This window comes from Nycticebus coucang, chromosome 13 (genome assembly GCF_027406575.1).
Source record: "Nycticebus coucang isolate mNycCou1 chromosome 13, mNycCou1.pri, whole genome shotgun sequence".
NCBI classification, from domain to species: Eukaryota; Metazoa; Chordata; class Mammalia; order Primates; family Lorisidae; genus Nycticebus; species Nycticebus coucang.
The window spans coordinates 51,932,561-51,958,514 of record NC_069792.1 but is presented as its reverse complement, the minus strand read 5'-3'; the positions used below and the strand labels follow the sequence as shown (position 1 = coordinate 51,958,514).

Sequence of the window (25,954 nt, the reverse complement as noted above, 5' to 3'; positions counted from 1 at the left end):
CAATTCCTCCTCTACTAGGTATATACCCAGATGATCAAAAATCATTTTACAACAAAGGCATCTGTACCAGAATGTTCATTTCAGTCCAATTCATAATTGCCAAGACATGGAGACAGACCAAATGCCCATCGACCCATGAATGGATTAACAAATCGTGGTATATGTACACCATGAAATACTACGCAGCCATAAAAAAAGATGGAGACTTCACATCTTTTATGTTTACCTGGATGGAGCTGGAATATATTCTTTTTAGTAAAGTATCTCAAGAATGGAAAAGAAAGTATCCAATGTACTCAGTACCACTATGAAATCAATATATAATCACCTACACATTCCTACAAATAGTAAAACATAACTATAGTCCAGAAAGTAGGAGGAAAGAGAAAGGAGAGGACCGGAGAGGGAGGAGCTAAGCAGGAGAGTTTTTGGGGGGACTCATCTAATGTGCATAATGTAATGGTACATTTCAAAACTATTAAAAAGAGTATAATTGCCTTACCACAATAAATAAGTAAGCAGAGTGATAGATGTGTTAATCAGTTCAATGAAAGTATTTCACGTTGTATATCAAATCAGTACACTGTATCCCATAAATGCATCAATGTACACAGTTACAATTTATTAAATAAAAAATTAATTTGTTAAAAATATAAAATAAATTTAAAAAAAGAGAAAGTGAGACTCTGTCTCAAAAAAAAAAAAAGAGGTGGAGATGTCAGATTTCTTTCTGTGTGTACAAACCAAGGAAGGAAAGACCACGAAAGAACACAACCAAAAAGAGAGCCCTCACCAAGAACCTGACCATGCAGGCAGCCTGATCTCATACTTCCCGCCTTCAGAACCATGAAAAATAAATATTTGCTATTTAGGTCACCTAGTCAGTGGTAATTTGTTAGAACATTCCAAACTATGACAATTATTAACACTGCTTCAACAAAATAATCCTTATTATACATCCTAAAAATCACCTCTATGAGTTTTAAGAAATACCCCTTTTACTCTAGTGATCTAGGATTTCATGGAAAAATTCAACGTTTATCCTATCCATATCCTTTATGAAAAGACTCTTTAAAACCCTCATTAGTCCCACTTAGTCTTTTCTGATTGCAAATTCTTTCATAAAATGAAGTATCTTTCACATATCACTAATTTTTTCAGTTTTATGTATAATATGCTAGTGATGAATGGACTTTAGTATGGTATTTCCAATACCCTTCCCAATAAGGATAAGCCGTGTATTTACTGACCTTTGTAGTTGTAAGAGCTCCCTGGGGTAAAGTCTTTAGAGCCACTGTGCTTCTGATCCTCAGCCATCTGCTATCTACTCCCAGTGCCCTCTGTCAGTAATTCCTCCTCATGGCAAGTGAGCATCCATCTTCTAGCTGCTGTACCCTCATCTTCTCTACTTTGAGTTCCCAGATATCTTATTTTGGCTTACTTCCTAGATGCCAGACCACCTAACACATTTCTGATCACAGATTACTGCCCTGTGAACAGACCTCCAAAGTCCACCCACTTTGACACACTTGAGGACCTTACCCTATGGATCTGAGACCAGAACGGATCCTACACACTGCATTCTCGTCTGCCCGGTGGTCCAAGTTCTCCAAATTCTATCAGGTTAGGTACCACATCAGTAACTGACAGGAATCTTGGTAGAATAAAAACTGGTTTCCATCTTTTAAAATGTCTTACCTAATATATTTTTCATAAAGCCCATAGAATTTTAATCCAATGAGATGAATAAAAATAGATCAAAGTCTATGTTAAAATGAAAGACAATAATGAAAAAAGAGAGAGCCAGACAGGAATCAAGGGTCACAGCGATGGACAAAGGAGGAAATAAAAGAGACAACAAGGCAAGGAAAAAGTGAAAAAAGAGAGAAGAAGAGAAAAACAGGAAACCAAAAATGAAATGCTGACAGAGGCAGAGAGGTAAAGAAATCAAGACACAAGCCAGAGGTGAGGAGAAAGAAAATCAGACAGAGGCAGAGAAATAAAGGAAAGGAGAGTCAGGTTCCTTGGTCAGAGAAGGGAAGGCAGAGGACTCCACCCACTCTCCCCTCTCTACCTTCCCACTCTCATTCATCTCTCCTGAGGAAAAGCAAATAAAACCAAAATCTCGTCATCCAAACTCTAAATACAAATCATATCTACTCTACTGTAGTAGAAACTAGTGATGATTGGGGATTTCAATTTCAGTGAGTTCACAGAAAAAGGATGGAAGCTATTAGCACATGCACACAAAAAGGCTAGTGCCTCCCCAGCACCCCCTTGTCAGTTTTTACTTCCTCTCTCAAATTGATTTTAAGATTATCCAAGATGAAATTGAACAAGAGCAAAAATTTGAACCTTGTAAAGTAAAGGCTTCTGAACCACAAGGAGGAGCCTGCCCAGCTCTATGCCAGCCTTCCTCTCCTTGAGCCTCAAAGGACATCCTCTGAGGAGCATGTCAGCTCTTCCTCCTTGCCCTTGCTCAGAATACTCTCCACCCTCTCTGAGAAAATGTCCCCATTCTTTCAAGTTCCAACCACAATTTTTTCAGGGACAGAGCTGGGTCTGGCTCTGTGTTTAGGGCATGCAGCATAGAGCTGGGTACACAAATGTCATCAGTATTTAAGTGAATAAATGTATGCTGGTTCCAGACATATTTGTATACACACACATATTATATGACACATGTTTACTATTCATGCGTATACAAATAAGTCCTCTCTAAATCTATTCTCCCTCCAGTGTTCTCAACCTCACTGGTGTTATCACCATCCAACTACTCACCCCAGCTAAAAACTTTCTGTCAAGGCCTGTTGATCTTTGTCTTTTAAAAGTCTCCTACTTTATCTCCCATACTACCTGTTTGCATGCCAAAAGAAAAATGAAACACTCCCCAATGGGAATCCTCATACTTTTCTCTCACATTGTTGCCAATACACTTTCCAATGAAGTCGAATTCTTCATGAGATGCTTTCAATGGAAACCCATAAAATAAACAGCAAACTCCCTATTTTGGTACTGAGAACGTTCCCAACTACACCCCAACCCACCTTCCCAAAATCATTTCTTAACCCCTCTCTCTCCATTTCCAGGCACATCAAATTTCTCATTATTCCCTAAACACCCCTGCTTTTCACTTCCCTGAAGCTGCCTCTATCCATGGAGATTCACATTTCCTTTCCCTAACCTTTCTCCACATCTAGATCTTTGAAAATTCAGCTTAAATTGCATCTCATTCCGTAATCTGATCATTGATCCTAGGGAGAGTTAGTTCCTTTCTCTGGACTTCCAATGCACTTGAAACATATACTTTATTATTGCTCAAATCATAATGTATGGTAATTAATTATCATTCTTCTCTATTACACTGTGAGTTATACAAGTGTAGACAGTCTCTTTGACTTTTTAATGTATCCCAGAACATAGCACAGAACCTTGCATGTAATATGGGCCCAATAAATACAGGAAGAATAAGCAAACATACCTTTTTGTGCTTTAATAAGTTGTTTTCCAATTTCTAGTGTTACGAAGGCTGTACCATTTAGAACTATGTCAGTAATGGTCTTCCAAGCATTAGGAGAGAGTCTTTCAGTGGGAGAAATAAAATTCCCTGCTGCATTGTTTATCACAATCTATTAAATGAATAAGGCAAGATACAGAAGCTTTTAGATGAAGAAAAACGTTTTTCTTTCCAGAGTTTTTATTTCTGAAATTTACTTTTTCAAATAACACAATAAAGCTGAGGTTCAGAGTCAGCTACAAAACAGTACCATGAAATTGGGTTTTTTGAGTCTGTGAAAATCTTTGTTATTAGGCTATTTCAGAACCCTTACCCCTGTCTGTAAGTTAGAGTAGACTCCTATTTTTAAGAAATTAATACAGTTCAGGCATGGTGGTTCATACCTGTAAATCCTAATACATTTGGAATAAGATACAGGAGAATTCCTTGATGCCAGGAGTTCAAAAGCAAACTAGGCAATAGCAGACCCTCTACAAAAAAATGTTTAAAAATTAGCTGGCATGGTGGAATGCACCTGTAGTCCCAGCTACTAGGGAGGCTAAGACAGAAGACTCAGGGGTTGGGAGGTGCAGTGAGCTATGATGACATCACTACAGCCTCAGTGACAGAGCTTACCTCAAAAAAAACAAAAACAGAAACAAAAATGAATACACATTAAGTTTATTTACCATGTGACTATTTCAAGGAATCTCAAGAAAAGCCTTTTAAGTTCTGGTGTCATTTTTGTTTAATTTACCCAATGAAATTCTTGGCTGGTGACCTGTTCCTTTAATATCAATAAAGATTCTGCTTAGTTCTACAGCAGATTCAATGTTATTGGTGTGCCTGAAAATGGCTTTAACATAGAAAAATGCTCTCTTTCAGACTACTGGAAGAAATGGCTTCACTCTAACAAATGAACCAAACAACAACAAAATACCTATGCATATCTCAGGTCTTACATGGAGACATTTAGAATTGCTTGTAGTGTTTTTCTTATTTTATTCTTATTTATTTATTTATTTTGAGATAGAGTTTCACTCTGCCACCCTGGGTAGAGTGTGGTAGTATCATCATAGCTCACAGTAACCTCAAACTCGTGGACTCTGGAGATCCCTTTGCCTCAGCCTGCTGAGTAGCTGGGACTACAGGTGCTCACCATGATGCCCAGCTAGTTTTTTCTATTTTTAGTATAGATGGAGTCTCATTCCTGCTCAAGCTGGTCTCAAACTCATGAGCTTGACCAATCTACCTGCCTCAGCCACCCAGAGTGCTAAGATTATAGGCATGAGCCACCGCTCCCAGCCTGTAGGTTTTCTTATTTGTATTGTTCTTCTCCACTGAGAGACAGAATTAAAAATTATTATGAAAAACAAAGAACATGAATCATTTAAACTAGATACTGCACTCCTAGATGATGGCTCTTGTTATTTCAAAATCTTATCAAATAAACTAAAATCAAGTTTGCTCTATCATCAATCATAAATGTATGTTTTAAGTATTCCTGAAAGGAGGCAGTGCAGCAGTCCTCCTAATCTGTTCCCTATTTTAAGCAGAGCTGGCATTTTTCAAGGCATGGAATAGGTGCTTCCCAACACACAACATGCTCACGTAGGTATTCCTTTGTACATTTTGTGGTTGTTATGGACAACAAATACCTCAGACTTTGGTATCATCACCAATTACACTTACATCAGGATGTCCTGCGATTTTTATCAGTTCTGACACAGTGTTTTTAATCATATTAGGATCCCTCACATCACACTGAATTGCATGAACCTACAAAAAAGAAAAAGAAAAAAGACTATGTTACAGATTATCCTAAACCAAAAGAAGAATAAATTATTAATATTTTAAAACATTGTAATTACTGAATCTAAATTAAATGACTGCTTTTTTTTTTAGGCAGAGTCTCACTATGTCACCCTGGGTAGAGTACTTTGGGGTCACAGTCCACAGCAACCTCAAACTCTTGACTCTTGAGCTTAAGCTATTCTCTTGTCTCAGCCTCCCAAGTAGCTGGGACTATAGGCGCCCACCACAACGCCCAGCTATTTTTTTGGTTGTAGTTGCCGTTGATGTTCGGCAGGACCAGGCTGGGTTCAAAACCACCAGCTCTGATATGCATGGCTGGTGCTCCAGCCGCTGAGATACAGGTGCCAAACCATGACTCCTTTTTAATATACCTTGTTTCCAGTTTGAGAAGAAATTTGTTCTGCAGTAGCTTTCAAAACATCCATCTTCCTAGAAATAAACACATGGTATTTTGCATGAGTTCTGAAATAACTTTATATTTTTCTTTTTAATTCTGTAAGAATATAGAAAAAATACAGCTTAAAGAAAAGCATTCCTGAAAATGTATAAAATATATCTAAACACAAATCAATTTGAATGAATTATTTTTCTAAAAGTCAAATTTAAATAATTTTTACATATCTGATACTAATTTATTGAATTAGTTACTTTTAAACCAGTTATGTAGCATTATCTACTCATATATTTAAATTATTTCCTTAATTACAATCACTGCTTTTTTGCTCAAGCCAGCTTTACAAAGAAAATACATTTATGGTATAATGTTAGTAGGTTTTAGGCAAAATTTATAGGTTTGGAGACATGCATTCAGAGCTTCACACCATTGAAGAAACACAAAATATAAACCATGAATATAAAATTATGTAATATTAAAATAAGATTTTAAAACTCTTAAGAATAGCACTACATAAAAAAATATCCTGGCTAATTTGCAGCTACGAATGACGTAGGAACTGTCATTCAGATGACTACTTGAAGTACCTAAAATTTTATACCATTCAAATTGGAGGAAAGGATGGATTTTTTGACTGGTCCCTAAACTCTCAGACTCACATAGTTATACAGTACCAAGGTACGACTATATAAAAAGAAATTCCTTCCACATGTTCTTACCATTCACATATTTATCACAATAGATAATTGTGAAATAGCCATCCACCTTCTAGAAAATGGAAGGATTATATCCATTTTTCTAGTATAAGGTTAATCATCAATTAAAGCAATTAAATCATCAATTATGTTTGAAGTGATTAAACGTGATCACTTCTACTGAAAACAAAGCACATTTCATGTAGGTAGTACTACTTTCAAAACATATATACACACATTTTTTGAGATGGGTCTCATTACAGACTGGTGTCAAACTCCTAGACTCAAGCTATCCTCTTGCCTAAACCTCCCAAGTAGCTGACTACAGGCTGAGCCCCCAAGCTTTTTAATTTTAACAAAACAAAACAAGACTTATCACTGAACTTGGGACACACAAACATTATCAGTTCCATAACTGTCACTATTTCTAACATCTCAAATTATAACTATCTTTTTCCAAGGAGATTTATTTAAATAACCTAATAAATATTTTATTTAAGATTACACTGCAAATCAAACAACTCTGGCAAATGGTGTTTTCAAAACTAGAACACAGAACAGTTTCTTTAATACATTCTCACCAAGCAACGGGCTGAGACAGACTTACCGGCTAGCTATCACGCACTGAGCACCCAAACCGGACAGAAGAGTTGTCATTCCTTTACCGAGGCCAGTACCTCCCCCAGTAACGAACACCACTTTTCCTTGAAAACTATTAGGTAGCAACACTGCTTTTAGAAGGGGTGGAAAGAATTTAGACTGCACAGCTTCAGTGTTTTGATACAATGTTTTCGTCCCATAACTGAAAAACTAAAATGGACAAAAGTAAATTAGCACTTGCATACATGGATTTCCAAGAAAGAGATGAATTTTTAAAAACTTAATCTGAAATTTTATATTAATCCAATTCTTATACTAACATAAACTCACTGGAAACTCACTGGAAACATATAATAATACTTAATTATTATTCTCTTGCTTTCTGAATGTTAAGTAACATTATGGAATGGTTTAAAAAGCATGGGTTCTGGAGCTAGACTGCATAGGACAGAATACCCTCCCATATGAACTTCAGGTAGTTATTTTAACCTCTCTGTTCCTCAGTTCCTTCATCTATAAAATGTGGATTATAAAAGAACCTTCTTCATTGGACCTATGTGGATTATATGCGTTAATTATATGTGGTAAGTAAAACATCTACAGCAGTATGTACTGCATGCTATAAAGGCTAGAAGGTGTTCAAATTTAACTTTTAAAAAACTAATGTGAAGCATTTGTGTCTTTTAACAAGAATAATTTGGATAAAAATCTCATTCTATCTTTGAATCACTGAAGAAAATTATATAAAAAAAAAAACTTTATTAAATCAATGGCCTTTTCCCATGCTGTCTTCTACTCCCAAAATTTAGAACAGTTATAAAATCTGTTATTTTTTGAACGGGGAGAACATCAATGCATTTTGAACTAAATATATTTGTATTGCTGTACTTTACATTTTATAGCTTATATTCACAGTACTTGTAAAAAAAAATCACTGCCATTATCTCACATTTAATTGTATAAACAAACTTGAGGTTTGAACATAATAACAAACAATAGGAGCTAGCAAGCACTCATTAAATAGTTACTATGTGCCAGGATGAGATAGCGAATTACTAATCTTTAAAACAACCACATGAAATAGGTATTATTTTTATTCCACGGAACAGGAAGGACTCAGAAAGATCAAACATATTTTCAAGGTTGCAGAACCAAGTTTTAAACTCAGGCTCTAAAGCCTCCTCTCATAACCATCTTGCATGTTGCTTCTGTCTGTTCTCTGATATTTTGCTGGGCTTAATGATTACACCAGGGAGGTATATGCTATTCTACTAGGTCACAGTTGCAGGATTAAAATACTTTCATTTCCCGGTAGGGTGTTCCTGTAAGCTAGATAAGCTGCCATTAGTTGATATAGGGTATCTAGAAATTTATCCTAAAGAAATAATTAGAAATGTCAATGGTTTAAATTACACAAGAAAATGTTTATGATGTAATGTTAAATTTTGCAAAAAGAAATAAACATACAGTATGTCCTTAACTATAAAAATACATGCTTAGGAAAAAAAGCCTACAAGGAAGTAACAGTAGTAAATAGTAGATTCAATATTTGCTATATGCCAATGTCTCCTAAAGACTTCCCTCACAATAGCCCTAATCTGTGAATTCTAGTGTTACTCCTATTTTATAGATAAGGACAGTGAAGCACACAGAGGTCAATTAACTGTGTAAAATACTAACAAGTAAAATTAAAGAGGATACAAATAGAAAGACATCCCATGTTGATGTATCAGAACGTGCTTTGTGTAGTGTGTTAAAATGACCACACTGCGCAAAGCAATCTACAGATTCAATGCAATCCCTATCGAAATACCCATGACATTCTTCACAGGAATAGAAAACAAAAAATCCTAAAATGTATATAGAATCACAAAAGACCCCAAATAACCAAGTGATGCTGAGCAACAAGAATAAAGCTAAAGGTATCATATTACCAGACTGCAAAGCTATAGTAACCAAACAGTATAGTACTGGCATAAAAACAGACATACAGGCCAATGGAACAGAATAGAGAACTCAGAAATTAATCCACATCTCTACAGCCAACTGATTTTTGACAAAGGTGCCAAGAACACTCATTGAGGAAAGGACAATGACTTTAATAAATGGTGCTTCAATAAATGGGAAAAGTGAGTATTCATACACAGCTAGACCCCACCCTGTACAAAAATCAACTCAAAATGGATCAAAGAACTAAATGTAAGATGTGAAATGATAAAACTACCAGAAGAAAACACAGGGTAAAGGCATCAAGATATTGGTCTGGGAAAAGAATTATGAGTAAAACCTCAAAAGCACAGGCAACAAAAGCAAATATAAACAAATAGGATTACATAGAACTAAAAGTTTTAAACATAGCAAAGAGAACAATCAACAGAGTGAAAAGATAATCTACAGATTGGGAGAAAATACTGCAAACCACCATCTGCAAACCACCATCTGATGGTGGATCAACAGAAAAAAACTCAATTAAAAAACAACATATGATCTGAACAGACATTTCCCAAAAAAAGACATACTGACCAGTCTACAAGTATATGGGGAAAAAAAGTTAAACACCACTAATCATCAGAGAAAAGCAAATCAAAATCACAATGAAGTAACATTTCTCCTCAGATTGCATGGCTACTGTCAAAAAGACAAAAAATAGCAGGAAAGGTGAAGCATGCCTATAATTCCAGAACTTTGTGAGGCCAAGGCAGGAGAATCACTTTTTTGAACCACCCTGACAATAAAGCAAGACCCCATCTCTCTACAAATAATTTTATTAATTAGTTGGGCAATAGTGACGCGTGTCTGTAGTCCCAGCTACTCAGAAAGCTGAGACAGAAGTATCACTTGAGCCCAGGAGTTTGAGGTTGTGGTGAGCTATGATGACACAACCGTACTGTATAGCCTGGGTAATGGAGTAAGACTCTGTCTCACAATAAGTAAATAGATACGTGAGAATATAAACCAGTATACCCACTATGAAGAACAGTATGGACATTCCTCCAAAAAACTACAAATAGGACCCTCATGATTCAACAATCCTAGTACTGGGAATTTATCCAAAGGAAAGGAAAACATTTCATTAAAGAGACATCTGCAACCCCATGTTTACTGTAGCACTATTCACAATGGTCAAGATATGGAATCAAGCTAGGCTTGGAGTACAACACATGAATGGATAAAATACGGTACACTCACACAATGAAAAGTATTTCAGCCATAAAAACAGAATGAAATCCTGTCATTCGTGGCAACGTGGACAGAAATGGAGAATATATGTTAAATGACAGAAAGCTAAACACATGTTCTAACTCACATGTGGAAGCTAAAAAAAAAATGTTGATCTCACAGAAGTAAAAATCAGAACATAAGATATTAGAGGCTGGAAAGGGTAGAGAGATGTGATGGAGATTTGCTGAAGGATAGAAAATTACGGCTAGATAGGACAATCTAAGTTTTCATGTTCTATAGCACTACAGGATGATCATAGTTAATAAAAATATTAAAGAGTTTCAAATAGCTTGGAGGCTATTCAATGTTCCCAGTACAAAGAAATGATAAATGTGTTTTAGATAATGGATATGCTATTTGCTCTAATCTGATCACTATAATTATATGTATTGGTATGTACATTACAACGCACCTTATGAGTATGTACAATTATTACTTGAAAAAAACTTAAAAAGGTTAGATAATAACAATTAGTAAAAACTAAAATTCAAGATCTGTTTGACTTAGTCTACCCATTCCCTTACACCAGTGTTTTTCAACCATTTTTATCTCATGAAACATTTGAAACTATACTTAAAGTTCCACAGCACATTTAAATTATGTGGATTTTGAAAAAGAATGAAAAAAAATGGGGCGGTGCCTGTGGCTCAGTGGGTAGGGCACTGGCCACATATACAGAGACTGGCAGGTTCAAACCCGGCCCTGGCCAAAACTGCAACAAAAAAATAGCTGGATGTTCTGCTGGAGGCCTGTAATCCAAGCTACTCCAGAGACTGAGGCAAGAGAATCACCTAAGTCCAGGAATTGGAAGTTGCTGTGAGCTGTGACACCATAGGACTAAACAGAGGGTGATAAAGTGAGACTGTCTCTAAAATAAAAAAGAAAGAAAGAATATACTTACTGTGCTTTGAACTTCTTTCAAAAATAATTTAATTAATGATCTTTAAAAATTTTCACAGCACACCTAAGATCACTTCACAGCACACTGGTTGATAATCACCGCTTTATACTATCATCTCCAAGGGATAGGATTAGGAAGTCTTTTTATTTGATTGTTTTTTCTTTCAAAAATCTGTCTAATAAGTATGATTTAACTTTACAATCAGGAAAAACATGTTATTGAGTGACAATCATATATAAAATAAATGGTGAAATTAACTGGTATGCAAAAAGATATAAAGGCAAAAATGCATTTGATAATCACCATTCCTAATAAGCAGGTATAACATAACGAGTTATTACACAGCACAGTCTTATCCATTTTATCTTTTTTGATCTGATCAATACTAATCTTATGATTCCACTTCCTCACCCAATCAAAAGTGAAGAAACTGATACACTATTTTAATTCACATTATCTGCTGGCAATTCACAGTATATGTGAATGAATATAAATTCCAGCCATCTCTTTGCCTAAAATGAGGTTGTTCAACACTAAGACCATGGAGAGGATTTGCCCTCACAGCACCATGCTGTATTCAACCTCCTATTTCTACAAAGAAGCATCCTGAATAACCTGAAATAGTATTCTGGCCATTTCTTTTTGAATTAAAAAGTGGATACAAACAGGCTTATAAAGACTTTCAAGTTTTGCATTGTGGTTTTTCTAGAAATAAGTTGTTCTCAAAACTGAAAATAGGCTCAGTGCCTGTAGCTCAGTGGCTAGGGTGCCAGCCACATACACTGGAGCTGGCGAGTTTGAATCCAGCTCAGGCCTGCCAAACAACGACAACTACAATATCAACAACAAAATAGCTGGGTGTTGTGGTGGGCAACTGTAGTCCCAGCTACTTGGAAGGCTGAGGGAAGAGAATCACTTAAGCCCAAGAGTTTGAGGTTGCTGTGAGCTGTGATGCTACGGCACTCGACCCAGGGTGATGCAGTGAGTCTCTGCCTCAAAAAAAAAAAAAAAAAAATGAAAATAACACTTTTAATATCAAGATTATTTCTCTGGAGAGCTTTAGTGAACCGAAATTCTTAAAACTCTCTAAAGTCTTCCTGTTTATGTAATACAGATTTATTTTTTAGTGTTAGATATCTTAAATCTTACCGCTCCAAAATTAGCTATTACCCACCCACTATACTCATCACTCTCCATATCACATGAACAATTATCTTCCTCTTTCACATATTCTGCAATTATAGCATCTAAACTTCTAACCCTCAAAATGGCAATTCCAAGTCTTGGCTCTTTCCCTTCCCTAGCAAATAAGGACTGTGTATAATGAGATGCATACCTAAATTACTTAAATATTTTGTGTAGTCTAAAATGTGTAAAGCAAATATCTAAAACATAGGTACATTGGTGATCCTAAGCCAAATATGTTTTGCCAGCCTGCCCAATACTTTCGAAAACATTTAGATATTGGGAGAATTCAAATAAAAATCAGAACCTATGCCAACATGTGCCTGGGAGGAAGGAAGAAAGTACAAGAAAAAAAAAAAAGTATTTTTTCCGACTAGAGATAAATTTCTAAAGTTTGTCTTAGAAATTTACAGCATAGAAGTTTCATATAAAACAAATTTCTATAAACACAATGATTTGATGAGCTAAGTACATTAAGAAAATCCAGTTTCAAACCTGTAAAAATCATATAATAAAAGACACTCACAGGGAAGTTATAAGGCTGAATGAGTTAATATTTAAATAATCCTTAGCTTAGCTATTTGGTCATCATCATCACTATTGATTGGGCCTCCACATTAAAATCCTATTGCTCAAAAACACTGATGCCTTTCAAACTCAAAAAGACAAAAATCAAATTGTTGGGCATAGCATTCAGGCCACTGGGCAATAGGGCTTCAAACTCCCTTCCTCGTTCCACATCCTACCCATTCCACCATCTAGCAATAAACTCTACTGCTCACCAGCCCTTTAGCAGTCCCAAAACTTAACAAAAACTTTTACCTAAGACTTTGTTCCTGTTCTCTTATCAGCCCCACTCTTTCTAAACCTCCTAGTATCAGCCTTCAAAATCCGGCAACAGTTGTAACACCTCTGTTGACACTTTTTCTCAGGTGACTCTGTAAAAAACAAGCAAATTAATCCCTTCCAGGTAGACTATCAGCACTCAGGAAGGCAAGAACACTACCTCACTGTTAATAGGGTTTCTGGCACCAGTTAGGCATTCAATAAATGCCTGTTTGACTAGGGGTAAAAATGGTTGGTCAGGCTCCAACTTCATTCAAAAGACATGTAGAATACTATGTGATACATAAGTTCTGTTCTTTTCTACTTGTTTTATTTATTTTATTTCTTTTGAGACAGTCTTGCTCTGTGCCCTGGGTACAGTGCCATGGCATCATCAGAGCTCACAACTTCAAACTCTTGAGCTCAAGCCATCCCCTTGCCTCAGCCTCTCAAGTAGCTGGTACTATAGGCACCTGCCACAATATCTAGCTAGTTTTTCTGTTTTTAGAAGAGATGGGGTCTCACTCTTGCTCAGGCTGGTCTCCTTAGCTCAGGCAATCCATTCGCCTCCACCTCTCAGAGTGCTAGGATTACAGACACGCACCACCAAACCCAGCCTTTTGCCACTTATTTTAAAAAGTTAAGAATCATTTCTAATGACTCTAAATATAGCACCTTAAAAATTTACTTAAACCTAAGAAAAGAAAATTCAATTCTATAGATATGTGAATATTAACATCATTCAAAAATAGAAAAACAGGGCAAAGTACTTAAAAAGGTAGTCCAAAGAAATAAAAAAAAAATTCAATCACATTTATTTATAACTGAATAACCATATTTAAACAAAGGGAGGTCTCATTTTTCTCTCACCAAACTAGTAAGATTCAAAATTTTATAATGCATAATACAAGAAACAGCTTATCAAAGCCACTTGTAGGCCAGCTGCAGTGGCTCAAGGCTGTAATACTTGCACTCTGGGAGGATGAAACAGGAAAATCCCTTGAGCTCAGAAGCTCCACCAGCCTGAGTGAGAGCAAGACGTCATCTCTACTAAAAATAGAAAAATTAGCTAAGTGTAGTGGCACGTGCCTATAGTCCCAGCTACTTGGGAGGCTGAGGCAAGAGGAGCACTGGAACCCAGGAGTTTGAGGTTGCTGAGAAATAGGCTGAACCCATGGTACTCTAGCCTGGGGCAGGGGGAGGGGATGCCACTCTTACTATCTGTTCATATGAATTGTGCCAACTTCTTTGGAGCCCAATTTGGCAACCTTCATTAAAATGTTAGAAATAAATACGCTTTGACTCAGCAAATCCACATTCATGAATTTATCCAACACAGACATTCATTTGGGAAAGGAAGAGGGAGAAAAAGGTATAATCAATGATATGCAGGCCGAGTACGGGGGCTCACGCCTGTGATCCCAGAACTCTGGGAGGCTGAGGCAGTGTGATCGCTTGAGTTCACAAGTTCAAGACCAGGCTTAGCAAGTGTGAAACCTGGTCTCTAAAAAATAGCTGGGCGTTGTGGTGGACACCTGCAGTCCCAGCTACCCAGGAAGCTGAGGCAAAAGGATCACTTGGGCCCAAGAGTTTGAGGTTGCTGTGAGCTATGACGTCATAGCACTCTACCAGGGGAAAGAGAGACACTGTCTCAAAAAAAATTAAAAATAAAAAGATATGCATAAAGATGAAAAATGAAAATAATTCTCTTTATACTCACGTTGAAAAGAATAAAATATTAATACATTTAATTAAAAAGGTACAAGACCTATAAATTGAAAACTACAAAACATTATTAAACAAGTAAACATTCAAATTAACAGACGTGTGTTCTTAAAATGAAAAACTTAATTTTGTTAAGAAAGCACCAGCCCACAAACTGATGTACAGATTCAATGAAATCCATATCAAAACACCAACTGACAGTTTGCAAAAGTTGACAGGTTTATCCCAAAATTGATATGGAAATGCAAGAGACTCAAAATAGCCAGAGATTCATTAAAACATTATTTGTAATAAAAGATACTAGAAAACTATCTATCAGTATTTTCATAGGGCACATACTCAATGAATTAGGGCATATCCCTATAACAAAATACACTTACATGGATCTGTTATTTAGCAAGAGGCGGAGCCAGAACTCTCGAATGTAAACATTGCTACAGCTATATTGTTTATTCAATCACTCAACAAATATTTGTAGAACACCAACAATGTGGGGCATTATGTATTAAGTGAAAAAAATCAGCGTAGAGAAATACATATAATATGCTCTCATTCACGTGATTTTTTTAAAAATGAGGATATCTTCATCACATGCTGATAAAGGCATAAAAATTGCTGTAAGGATCATAGCAGTAACCTTTTGGGAAAGGCTGACATTGTCACTACATATCCTTTCATACTGTTTAAATGTTAAACATGCCTCTAAATTAATTTTTCATTACAAATAATTAACACAAAACTGAATTATATACACGAGCACACAAGAAAAATGCAGAGGAAAACAAAGTTATAGCATGAAGAAAAATGGCAAAGAATGAGTTTTATGATAAAGATGTATGCCTTACTTGAACTGTAAGCACTCTGTACCCAGCAATAAAGTATGAGCTATATCTGTGAAGATAATGAAATGTTTTCTTATCTATTTTCTTGGTGTTTCTAAGTGCTTATTGGTTCAGATCAATGAATATTTTTTAGATCTCATTTATTCTGATTCAAATTTACATGATAAGAGCTTTGCAGACTGAGCCTTAACTGTCATATTAAAATGTTTTCTTGGAAAATACTGGACAACTATGTTTTTCAAAGAATGAGTTTAAAAAATGCACATCTCTGAATTCCCAAAGCACCTCATGTGTTCCCTATGCATAGTTCTCCTTTCATAACTACTTCCCAATTTATTTTGTCCAATTATTAGAAGGCACTTGTCTGTCCCATGCATGAATGCTCTGACGACTTCCACTTCAGCACTGGGGTTCTTGGCTGTAGGCATCCAGAAGTATAAGAGACTGCTGGGTGGAACACTTACTCGAAGATGCAGTGCAAGAAAAAACAGTATTGCAGAATGAAGAATTGTCCCACCCCCAATGTCATCAGTGACCCTGCAAACGTTAAAAAAAGTGCCCAAAGCCATGGCTTGCCATAGGCCATGTGACACTCATGCTCTGTGTTTGTGTGAATTGAATAATCATATCCACCTGCTGCTTAACTTAAACCAGGGCATCCTGCAGAGGCCACTGATATTCTGAACCTCTGCACAGCACAGTCTTGTTGCCACAGCAACTTGAAAGGAATGTCAAGCAAATATAAAAGTCCTAGCTGGACTCCAAGCTCCAATGGCTAGGCTGAATTATGCAGTTGCTAGAAGCAAGACAGCAATTACATTTTTGAGTAATGATACATCTTATAGCAGTGAATTTGAGTCCTTGAAAAGGTAGGTGCTCTGTACTACAGGGCATATATCCCATTTATATCACAGTACTGTCTACGGTTCAATGTTGACAAACAGATGCTTGCCCAGTATATTACACAATAAAGGGAGATAAAATCACAGAGATAAATTAGTAAGCAATTTGAAATTTTGAACAGGGGTTTTCACTTGTACCTTCACTCTGATCAGTGTCATTTCTCACTGGTCCCGTATCATGTTAGCCAAAACTTACATGACTGTCTTCTTTGAACCAAAATTAGATCCCTTGTTCTTACAAAGGGTTTGTTTTGATTTGAGAATTTGCTTATATGAAAAAATATTAGAGATAAACACATTACGATTGGATATAGTTTGTTCATTATTTACTTTTAGTGAGAATTTATTGATCATCTACAATGCCCCAGGTACTGTTCTAGGCAATGCAATACAGAAGTAAGCAAAACAGACACAACATCCGACCCCAGGATTATCTCTGGAAGGGTGAGGGATAAACAAATTCAGTGCTATATTAAAAGTTGATCTGTACTGTGGAGGAAAATAAGGCATGGGATAGAGGTAGCGCATTGCCACTTTCAATAGAGATGTCAGCGAAGGCCCATCTGAAAAGCTGACATGGGAGCAAAGACTTACAGAAGGTGAGGGATGAGTTACAGGGTTTCAGGCAAAAGGAAGATTGAGACCAAAGATCCTGAAGAAGGAAACATGCACAATGCATGGAAGAAGAGTCACAAGGTCAGGTGGAAGGTGGCCGGAGGAGGAGGGAGTGAGACAGGGACAGGACGAGAGGTCAGTTTAGATGGTTCTGGCTGCTATGTTAAGAACAGAGCATGGTGGGCAAGACTGCAAGCAAGGACTAGTTAGGATACTTATCCAGCAGGTCAGGCAGGAGATGCTCACAGCTTAGACCAGGGTGCCACCATCAGAAGTGGTAGCAAGTAAGCAAATAAAATTGTGTGTAAGTGCAAAGGTCCCAGAAAATGAGAATATAATCAATTACTGCTGCGCTTAATATTGCCTGCTCTAATTATGTCTTCTTTTTATTTATTTATTTTTTTGAGATGTAGTCTCACTCTGTCGCCCAGGCTAGAGTGCAGTGGCATCATCATAGCTCACTGCGACCTCAAGCTCTTGGGCTCAAGCAATACTCCCACCTCAGACTCCGGAGTAGCTGGGACTACAAGTGCACACCACCACACCTGGCAAATTTTTCTATTTTCAGTAGAGATAGAGTTGACTTTTGCTCAGGCTGGTAGAACGCCTGGCCTCAAGCAATCCTTCCCCGTGGACTCCCGGAGTGCTAGGATTACAAGCATTTGCCATCATGCCCAGTCTAACTTTTTCTGATACATAATATTTGTGAATATTTATAGCATGTGGTGCATGTGACATTGTGTTACATGCACAGAATGTGTAATGATCAAGTCAGGATATTTAGAATATCCATCACCTCAGTGAGTTCTTCTTGCTGCAGGCCCAATCTCATAACACCGGACCTGTTTCATTAAAGAATATAAACAGGTCTTGGGCGGCACCTGTGGCTCAAGGAGTAGGGCGCTGGCCCCATACACCAGGGGTGCCGGGTTCAAGCCTGGTCCTGGCCAAAACTGCAAAACAAACAAACAAAAAGAATATAAACAGGTCTCGTGTTTACCAAAAAGGTCAAAGCCATTCAACTAAGAGAGGTCTTTCAACCTCTCTCACCTTCACATCAACACTGCCTTTGTGTTCTAGAAAAATTAAGATTTTACTGTAGCCAGAAAGAAGAAATGAAGACAGGTCAGACAAGAGGCACTGGTCTAGGTAAAAGCTACTGAGTACAGCAGAAATAAAGAGCAGCAGTGCATTTCACACACATTTAACACGAATATTACGCTGAACCCAGACGGCGGTGAGCAATAGGGGAGCTGAAGATAACTGAGTCTTCTAGATTAAGTGGCTGCTGCAGAGTGATGCCAGGACATGACTGGGTTAGCACGAGACGACTCAATGAAGATAATTTCTGTACCAGAAATGCGGCACCTGGGACAACTTTGGAATATTCAGGTGGAGATAACTAAGCTGCAGCAGGAAATAAAGCAGGGGTCCTCAAAATGCGGCCCGCGGGCCACATGAGGTGGTGTGATTGTATCTGTTCTCGTTTTGTTTTTTTTTCTTCAAAATAAGATATGTGCAGTGTGCTTAGAAATTTGTTCATAGATTTTTTTTTTTTTAAACTATAGTCCAGCCCTCCAACAGTCTGAAGGACAGTGAACTGGCCCCCTGTTTAAAAAGTTTGAGGATGTGGGGGAAAGACATGATTGCAAGAGGGACTTTAACTAACAATTGCAATCAGTGTAACCTGGCTTATTGTACCCTCAATGAATCCCCAACAATAAAAATAAAAAAATAAAAAAATAAAAAGTTTGAGGATGCCTGAAATAAAGTTTTGAAGCAAAGAGAATAAATCGGGTTATAGCAAATCATTTCATCATTCAAGCAGTTAGAAAAGCAGGCAGTTCTGTTACTGCTTTTATGGCCCAATGTAGTGTGGAGATTTCTCCAACTGGAAGGGATCAAAGCACATTTGTCCCCTTACTCTAATTATATTTACCCAGGAGTCTGCATGTCAGATTCATCAACTTCAGAAGAGCACAGGATAGCTGAGATTGCTCATCATTTTCTATTTGGAATTTTCTTTAAAACCTAAGAGTTGCCAAACATCAGTGGAATGCTTCCTACTATGGGCTGGCTGTGAGCAGCTCTGGCTACATTCCCCTCTCATTTTTGATGTGTTCATGGTGACCTTTGCGGAATAATCTTAAAATCTAGATTTTTTTTTTTTTTAATATTATAAAGTCAGCTTTACAGTTTTGGAAGGAAATTGGTTTTGAAACTACTTCACACATATACTTGAGCTCTGAAGCCTCGATTCATTCACGTTCACCTAGTACCCCACCCTCCTAGGGACTCCCACACACCCACCTCCTTTCACCTGATATATCCTACTCATCTCCAAGACCCATGGATTCTACCTTCCCAGTAGTTCCTCTCTATCCACTGCCTAATTTCAAAGACCCTTACCTTACCTTACAAATACTGAGGACCTTTTCAGTGTCAGGACTTGACTGGTCTCCAGAGTCCTGGAAACATGATCATCTTACTTCTCTAAGGATTCTCCAGTGGCTCCCCGCAACTAGTCTTCCTGAACCTCATCACTTTGAAATTTACACACAAGGTTCCCATCACAAACTCTTTCCTACTCCCTGGATTTACAAAAGTTGCTCCCTGTCATCACCCAACATTCATCATTCAAATTCAGCTCCAAGAGCTCTGACGCCTTGCCTAACATTCTCAGACAGAATTAACATTCTCATGTGCACCTCTGTAACTTCACTCTCTGTACACCAGTTTAGGAGTCTTAGAGTGCGCTGACATTGCAAGATTAACATCATTTGCCCCTTCCTCCCTCCAACCCCCTTAAATGCCTTCTGCCAGAGAGCCCACTGTCCTTAGCTCAGGGGCCAAAGACAGAAATCGGGACTTCATCTCATGCCACCCTCTCAAACATCCAGTGTTGCCAACAGCCAGATCGCCTCTGAGCAAGATGATTTGCAGCTGGGGGGCAGACCCTCGGGAAAATCATCCACAGGTGCTTTGCGGAGAAAGCGTCTGAGCCCATGGTGACCCTTAGGCATGTAGTCATTGTCTAATACTCCCCTCACCTGTCTTGTGCTGTCTCAATAAAAGGCTACTGGGAAGGTTGCTTGGGGCTACCCTGCAATGAAGGGTAGGCGGAGGTTAGCCTGAGGAGGTTAGCCCGCCTCCTGCAAGCTTATACTTCTAATCCATGTCACGCCTCATTCCTTCCTGCAGCGATGGAGACCAGGGCCACAGGGGCTGCGACAATCCAGTCCAGGTCATGTTGGTCCTCATAAGTCCTAATGCTGCCTTCTGTTCAGACACTCAGCATTTCTATTTTGCCTTCTTATCTCCCTACGTCCTACCTGCCAATATCATGTTCCCTCTCACAATTTTTTTTTTTTTTTTTTTGCAGTTTTTGGTTCGGGGCTGGGTTTGAACCCGCCACCTCTGGCATATGGGGCTGGCGCCCTACTCCTTTGAGCCAGAGGGGCTGCCCATCCCACTCACAATTTTGATGGCACCATTATCATCTCTCTTCAACATGGCCCAATCTTGCTTCCTCACCACCATCAAATCACCAATTACCTCCTAAGTATCACTTGACTTTGAGTCTCTCCACAGTCAGTCGTGTGATATTTAGGAGGTATTTCCTAGTGGAAGCCACCAACACCACACATCAGGAGAGAGGATTTCCCAGGATTGGACCATCTACCTCTGATCTTGTTCCTTCATGGCCCAGGGGCTGCTCACTGGCCTACTTCACACCACCTGCCTCCTATTACGGACCTTCGCACTGGTCACTGTCCTACCTATAACTTTCTTACTCATACCTCTTCTCCTGGCTAACTCCTCCTCATTCTTCAGGTCTCAGCTTCAATATACAGCCCCTGCTTGGTGCAGGCCCAATCTCATAAATCTCAACACCCACTGGAAGTCCTAGCCAAGGCAATCAGACAAGAGAAAGAAACAAAGGGTATCCAAATCAGGAAAGAGGAGGTGAAACTATAGCTTTTTACTGACAATATGATCTTATTATATCTAGAAAACCCTGAAGACTCCACCAAGAGACTCCTGAAGTAAGTCTCAGACTACAAAAAACAACGTACATAAATCAGTAGCATTTCTATACAACAATAATAGTCAAGCTGAGAGTCAAATCAAAGACTCAATACAAGTCACAATAGCTAAAAAGAAAATAAAAGACCTAGGAATGTAATCAACCAAGGAGGTGAAAGATCTCTACCAAAGAGAACTATGAAACATTAAAGAAAGAAATCACAGATGACACAAATGGAAAAACATACTGTCCTCCTGGATTAACACAATCAACATTGTTAAAATGTCCTTACCACTGAAAGTGATTTACAGATTCAATGTAATCCCCATAAAAATACCAACATCATATTTCAAAAATCTAGAAAAAGTAATTCTACACTTCATTTGGAACCAGAAAAGAGCCTAAACAGCCAAAACAATCTTAAAAAAAAGGATTAAATCTAGAGGCATCATATCACCAGACTTGAAACTATACTACAAGGCTATAGTAACCAAACCAGCATGGTATTGGCACAAAAAATGGAGACATAGACCAATGTAAGAGAACAGAGAACTCAGATATAAAACGATCCACCTATAGCCAATTGATCTTTCACAAAGAAGACAACAATATATACAATGGAAAACTGGATAGCCACATGCAGAAGAATGAAACTGGATCCATACCTCTCACCACTTACCAAAATTAATTCAAGATGTGATAAAAGACTTAAATGTAAGGCCTGACACCGTAAGAATTCTAAAAGAAAATGCAGGAAAAACTTCTAGATTTCAGCCAAGGCAAAGAATTTATGAATAAGACCCCAATGGCAATTATAACAACAAAAGTAAATAAATAAATGAGATTTGATTGAATTAAAAACATTCTGTGCAGCTAAGAAAATAATCAACAGAGCAAATAGATGACCTATGAAATGGGAGAAAATATTCAGAATCTATGCATTCAATAAAGGGCTAATAACCAGACTCTACAAAGAACTCAAGCAAATCAGCAAGGAAAAAAGCCCACTCAATTTAAAAGTAGACAAATGCCATGAAAAGGAGCTTTTCAAAAGAAGACAGAAAAATGGCCTACAAACATAGGAATAAATGCTATATGTTACCAATCATCAGGGAAATGCAAATTAAAACCACAATGAGATATCACTTTACCTTTGTTAGAATGGCTTTTATTAAAAAGTGCAAAACAACAGATGCTGCCATGGATGCAGAGAGATAGGAATGCTTATATAATATTGACGGGACTGAAAATTAGTACAGCCTCTGTGAAAAACTGTATGATGCCAGGCACAGTGACTCAAGCCTATAATCCTAACACTCTAGGAGGCCAAAATAGGTGGATTGCTTGAGCTCAGGAGTTTGAGACCAGCCTGAGCAAGAGAGAGATCCCATCTCTACTAAAAGTAGAAGAAAACAAGCCAGGCATGGTGGTGTATTCCTATAGGCCCAGCTACTTGGGAAGCCGACACAAGAGGATCCCTTGAACCCAGGAGTTTGAGGTTTTTTGTGAGCTATGACGAAGCCATGGCACTCTACCAATGGTGACAGAGTGAGATTCGGTCTCAAAAAAAAGGGAGTGGGGGAAGGAAGGGAAGGGAAAGAAAAAAACTGTATGGAAATTCCCCCAAGGAACTAAAAGCAGACCTACCATTTGATCTAGCAATCCCACTACTGAGTATTTACTCAAAGGAAAATAAGTCATGTTATCAAAAACCCACCTGCACTTGAATGTTTATCAAAGTGCAATTCACAATTGCAAAGATATTGAATCAACCCAAGTGCCCACCAATTCATTGGTGGATTAACAAAATGTGTTATATATACCGTGGAATACTACTCAGCCATAAAAAAGAATGATTAATGCATTTTATAACAAAGTTGGATGAAACTGGAGACAATTATCCTAAAAGAAGTATCTTAGAAATAAAAAAACAAACACCACAGGTACTCACTATTAAACTGAAACTAACCAATGAGCACACATATGCATAGAGGTAAGGAAAACCCTTGTGTAAATGAATCAGGAAGGAAGGTGGAGGAGGGGGGTGGGCAAAAACCTACTTAATGGGTACAATGAACATTATCAGGGTGATGGGCACATTTATAGCCCTGACCCAAGCATGACAAAAGTGATCCATATAACCAAAATCATTTTTACCCCATAATATTTTGAAATTAAAAACAAACAAACAAACAAAAAACTCAACACTCCTTATATACCCCCATGAGTAGGAAATGTTTCTTCCTGAGTTCTGAGGTCTCCCTCCTATGGGGAGTTCATTAGTATGACTCCAGACTCCTGCCGCTTTTAACCAACCTGCCACCCAAGAAAGTCTGGTCAATTTTGAGAGAACTATAAGGTATGAGCAGTGAGTGTAGCAGTCCTCAGAGAGCAATGTTCTGCCCTCCTCTGGAGGAGGTGAATCTGCCTAATACAGCAAGTCCAGTGAACAGGCCCACTAGCTCTCACAACTCCTAATAAAATTCATACTTTAGCCTCCATCTTTACTCTTGTTTTCTAGACTGGAGTAAAAGACACGTATTTTGGACCCCCTTTGAGATCAATAACACCCATCCTAACACACCGTATTATTCTCTGGTGCCATTAAGAGTGCAAGCTTCCTGAGAATGGGAATCAGCTCTTCTATCATCCTCACATCCCTAGTACAGTAGCTAGCACACAGTAAATGCTCAATTTGCTATATAAATAAGGGAATCCCACCATGTCCCAGCTCCCAGTAACTTCATCAATCGTATCTCCATCCACTTCTCCTTGGTCTGATACTTCACAAATTGCACAATATGGAACCACTTAAATGTTCAGAAATAGCCATGCTCCTTCACTTCTTGTTCTACATTACTCCTTAGGTCTAGACTACCTTTGGGGCCCCATAAATTCCAATTCCTCTTTCAAAAGTAAGCTCCAGGAGCTAACTCCTTTACAAAGCCTTCTCTGCTTCTTCTAGATACACAGTTTGGTTCATATACATGCTGTATGCATTTTCACAGTCTATTAATATTTTGTGGTGAGTCACTGGGTTTTTTCAGACAACGTAACCATAGTTAGAAATTTGCTTTATATATAGCAACACAATACACACATTCATTCACATAACAGACATTGGGTATTACATGTTTACTGTGTATCGGGTACTATTGGAGGTGTAAATGGTGAACAAAGAAAATCTTTACCTCTACAGAGCTTATATTCTAGAATTTTAAATTGAATAAAGACATACTTAGACTTTCCACATAGAAAATAAATAAATAAAAATAAGGAAAAGACAAACAAGAAAAAATATCCAGCTGTTCTTTTACCTCTTTAACAAAATTCAGTGTCAGAAGATAATGAAACAATGTTGATTCTAAGGGAAAAATAAATGTGACACACCCAAGTAAAATGCTGCCTGGAATTATGCTCATCAAATGTTCTGGCTGGCTAGCCTAAAATCATGTGCTACTTTTTTTTTCTTTTTCTTTTTTTAATTTAACTGCATTGCTTGAGTTCCCATTGGCCAGGAAAACATTTGTCTAAAAATAGTTAAGTTACTATTCTTTATAAAAACAAAAGGAAAAGAAGAATGGCAATGTGTATCACAGTTATCAAAGAATCTACAAAAAGAAGAATGGCTAATTTCTTCTTAAGTTTCACAAGGAAAGAGCCTCACTACATAGATGAACTCAGACATAACCTACTTGATTCCAATTTATTTCTTAAAATCTATTTTGCTCCACTAAATTATTGCAGGTCTCACTTATTGGTTATTATCCATAGCTTGAAAAACATACATGAGAATATTAGCACATTGAAAGTAGGAATGTCTTTCCACCATGGATCTCCACAGAATCCCCAACACTTAGTGGGCACTAACTTAGCACTTTTATGATAAACAATTGAATGACTGCTTTTCTCAGTGGAAATCAGAGTAAGCTGAGAGCAAAATTCATATTTTTTAAATCTTTGCATCCCCAGGGCACAGCACAGGGCCAAACATAAAAGCTTACTTAACTGAAGGCTGCTAGCTAATAGCACACATTAATATAGCACTTTACAAATACGTTTTATGACAAATGAAACATTTCTACTGGATCTTAGTAACAAAAGTGTTGAAGTTAGGGATTTTAATTGTAATAATTTCTATTTCTAAAAAAAAAATAGATGTTCCCTGGAACAAACTCCTAGTTTACAGGGGTTAAGACTTTTCTTTCCCAGGGATTCAAAAAGCCAATCTTCCCTGCGCTAGGAAGGAGACAAATCATACTAACAGGTGTCCCACTTGCCTTCAGACTCTGATCCTCAAAACTTCCACTTTTATTGGGCGGCGCCTGTGGCTCGGTCGGTAGGGCGCCGGCCCCACATACCGAGGGTGGCGGGTTCAAGCACGGCCCCGGCCAAACTGCAACCAAAAAATAGCCGGGCGTTGTGGCGGGTGCCTGTAGTCCCAGCTACTCGGGAGAATCGCTTAAGCCCAGGAGTTGGAGGTTGCTGTGAGCTGTGTGAGACCACAGCCCAGGAGTTGGAGGTTGCTGTGAGCTGTGTGAGGCCACAGCCCAGGAGTTGGAGGTTGCTGTGAGCTGTGTGAGACCACTGCACTCTACCCAGGGCCATAAAGTGAGACTCTACACAAAAAAAAAAAAAAACTTCCACTTTTATTAAGCAAAAGAGTATCAGTACTGCCAGATTGCACTGAATTTTTAAACAAGTTCATTT

At 37.9% G+C, this 25,954-nt stretch overlaps 1 protein-coding gene across 2 annotated transcripts in view; it reads right to left on the bottom strand.

The window, feature by feature from the left end:
• DECR1 (2,4-dienoyl-CoA reductase 1) overlaps positions 1-25,954 on the bottom strand; it is a 52,869-nt gene that overhangs the window by 25,549 nt on the left and 1,366 nt on the right. The window contains exons 1-5 of one of the 2 annotated variants that reach the window (XM_053558537.1): positions 18,014-18,064; positions 7,008-7,210; positions 5,683-5,740; positions 5,189-5,275; positions 3,482-3,629 (exon numbers count right to left, since the gene is read on the bottom strand). In XM_053558537.1, coding sequence (XP_053414512.1) covers positions 3,482-3,629; positions 5,189-5,275; positions 5,683-5,740; positions 7,008-7,210; positions 18,014-18,049 — 532 coding nt within the window. In that variant the 5' untranslated portion in view covers positions 18,050-18,064. Of the gene's footprint in view, positions 1-3,481; positions 3,630-5,188; positions 5,276-5,682; positions 5,741-7,007; positions 7,211-18,013; positions 18,065-25,954 lie in introns of those variants that run through there. The other variant, XM_053558536.1, reaches the window with a different exon arrangement.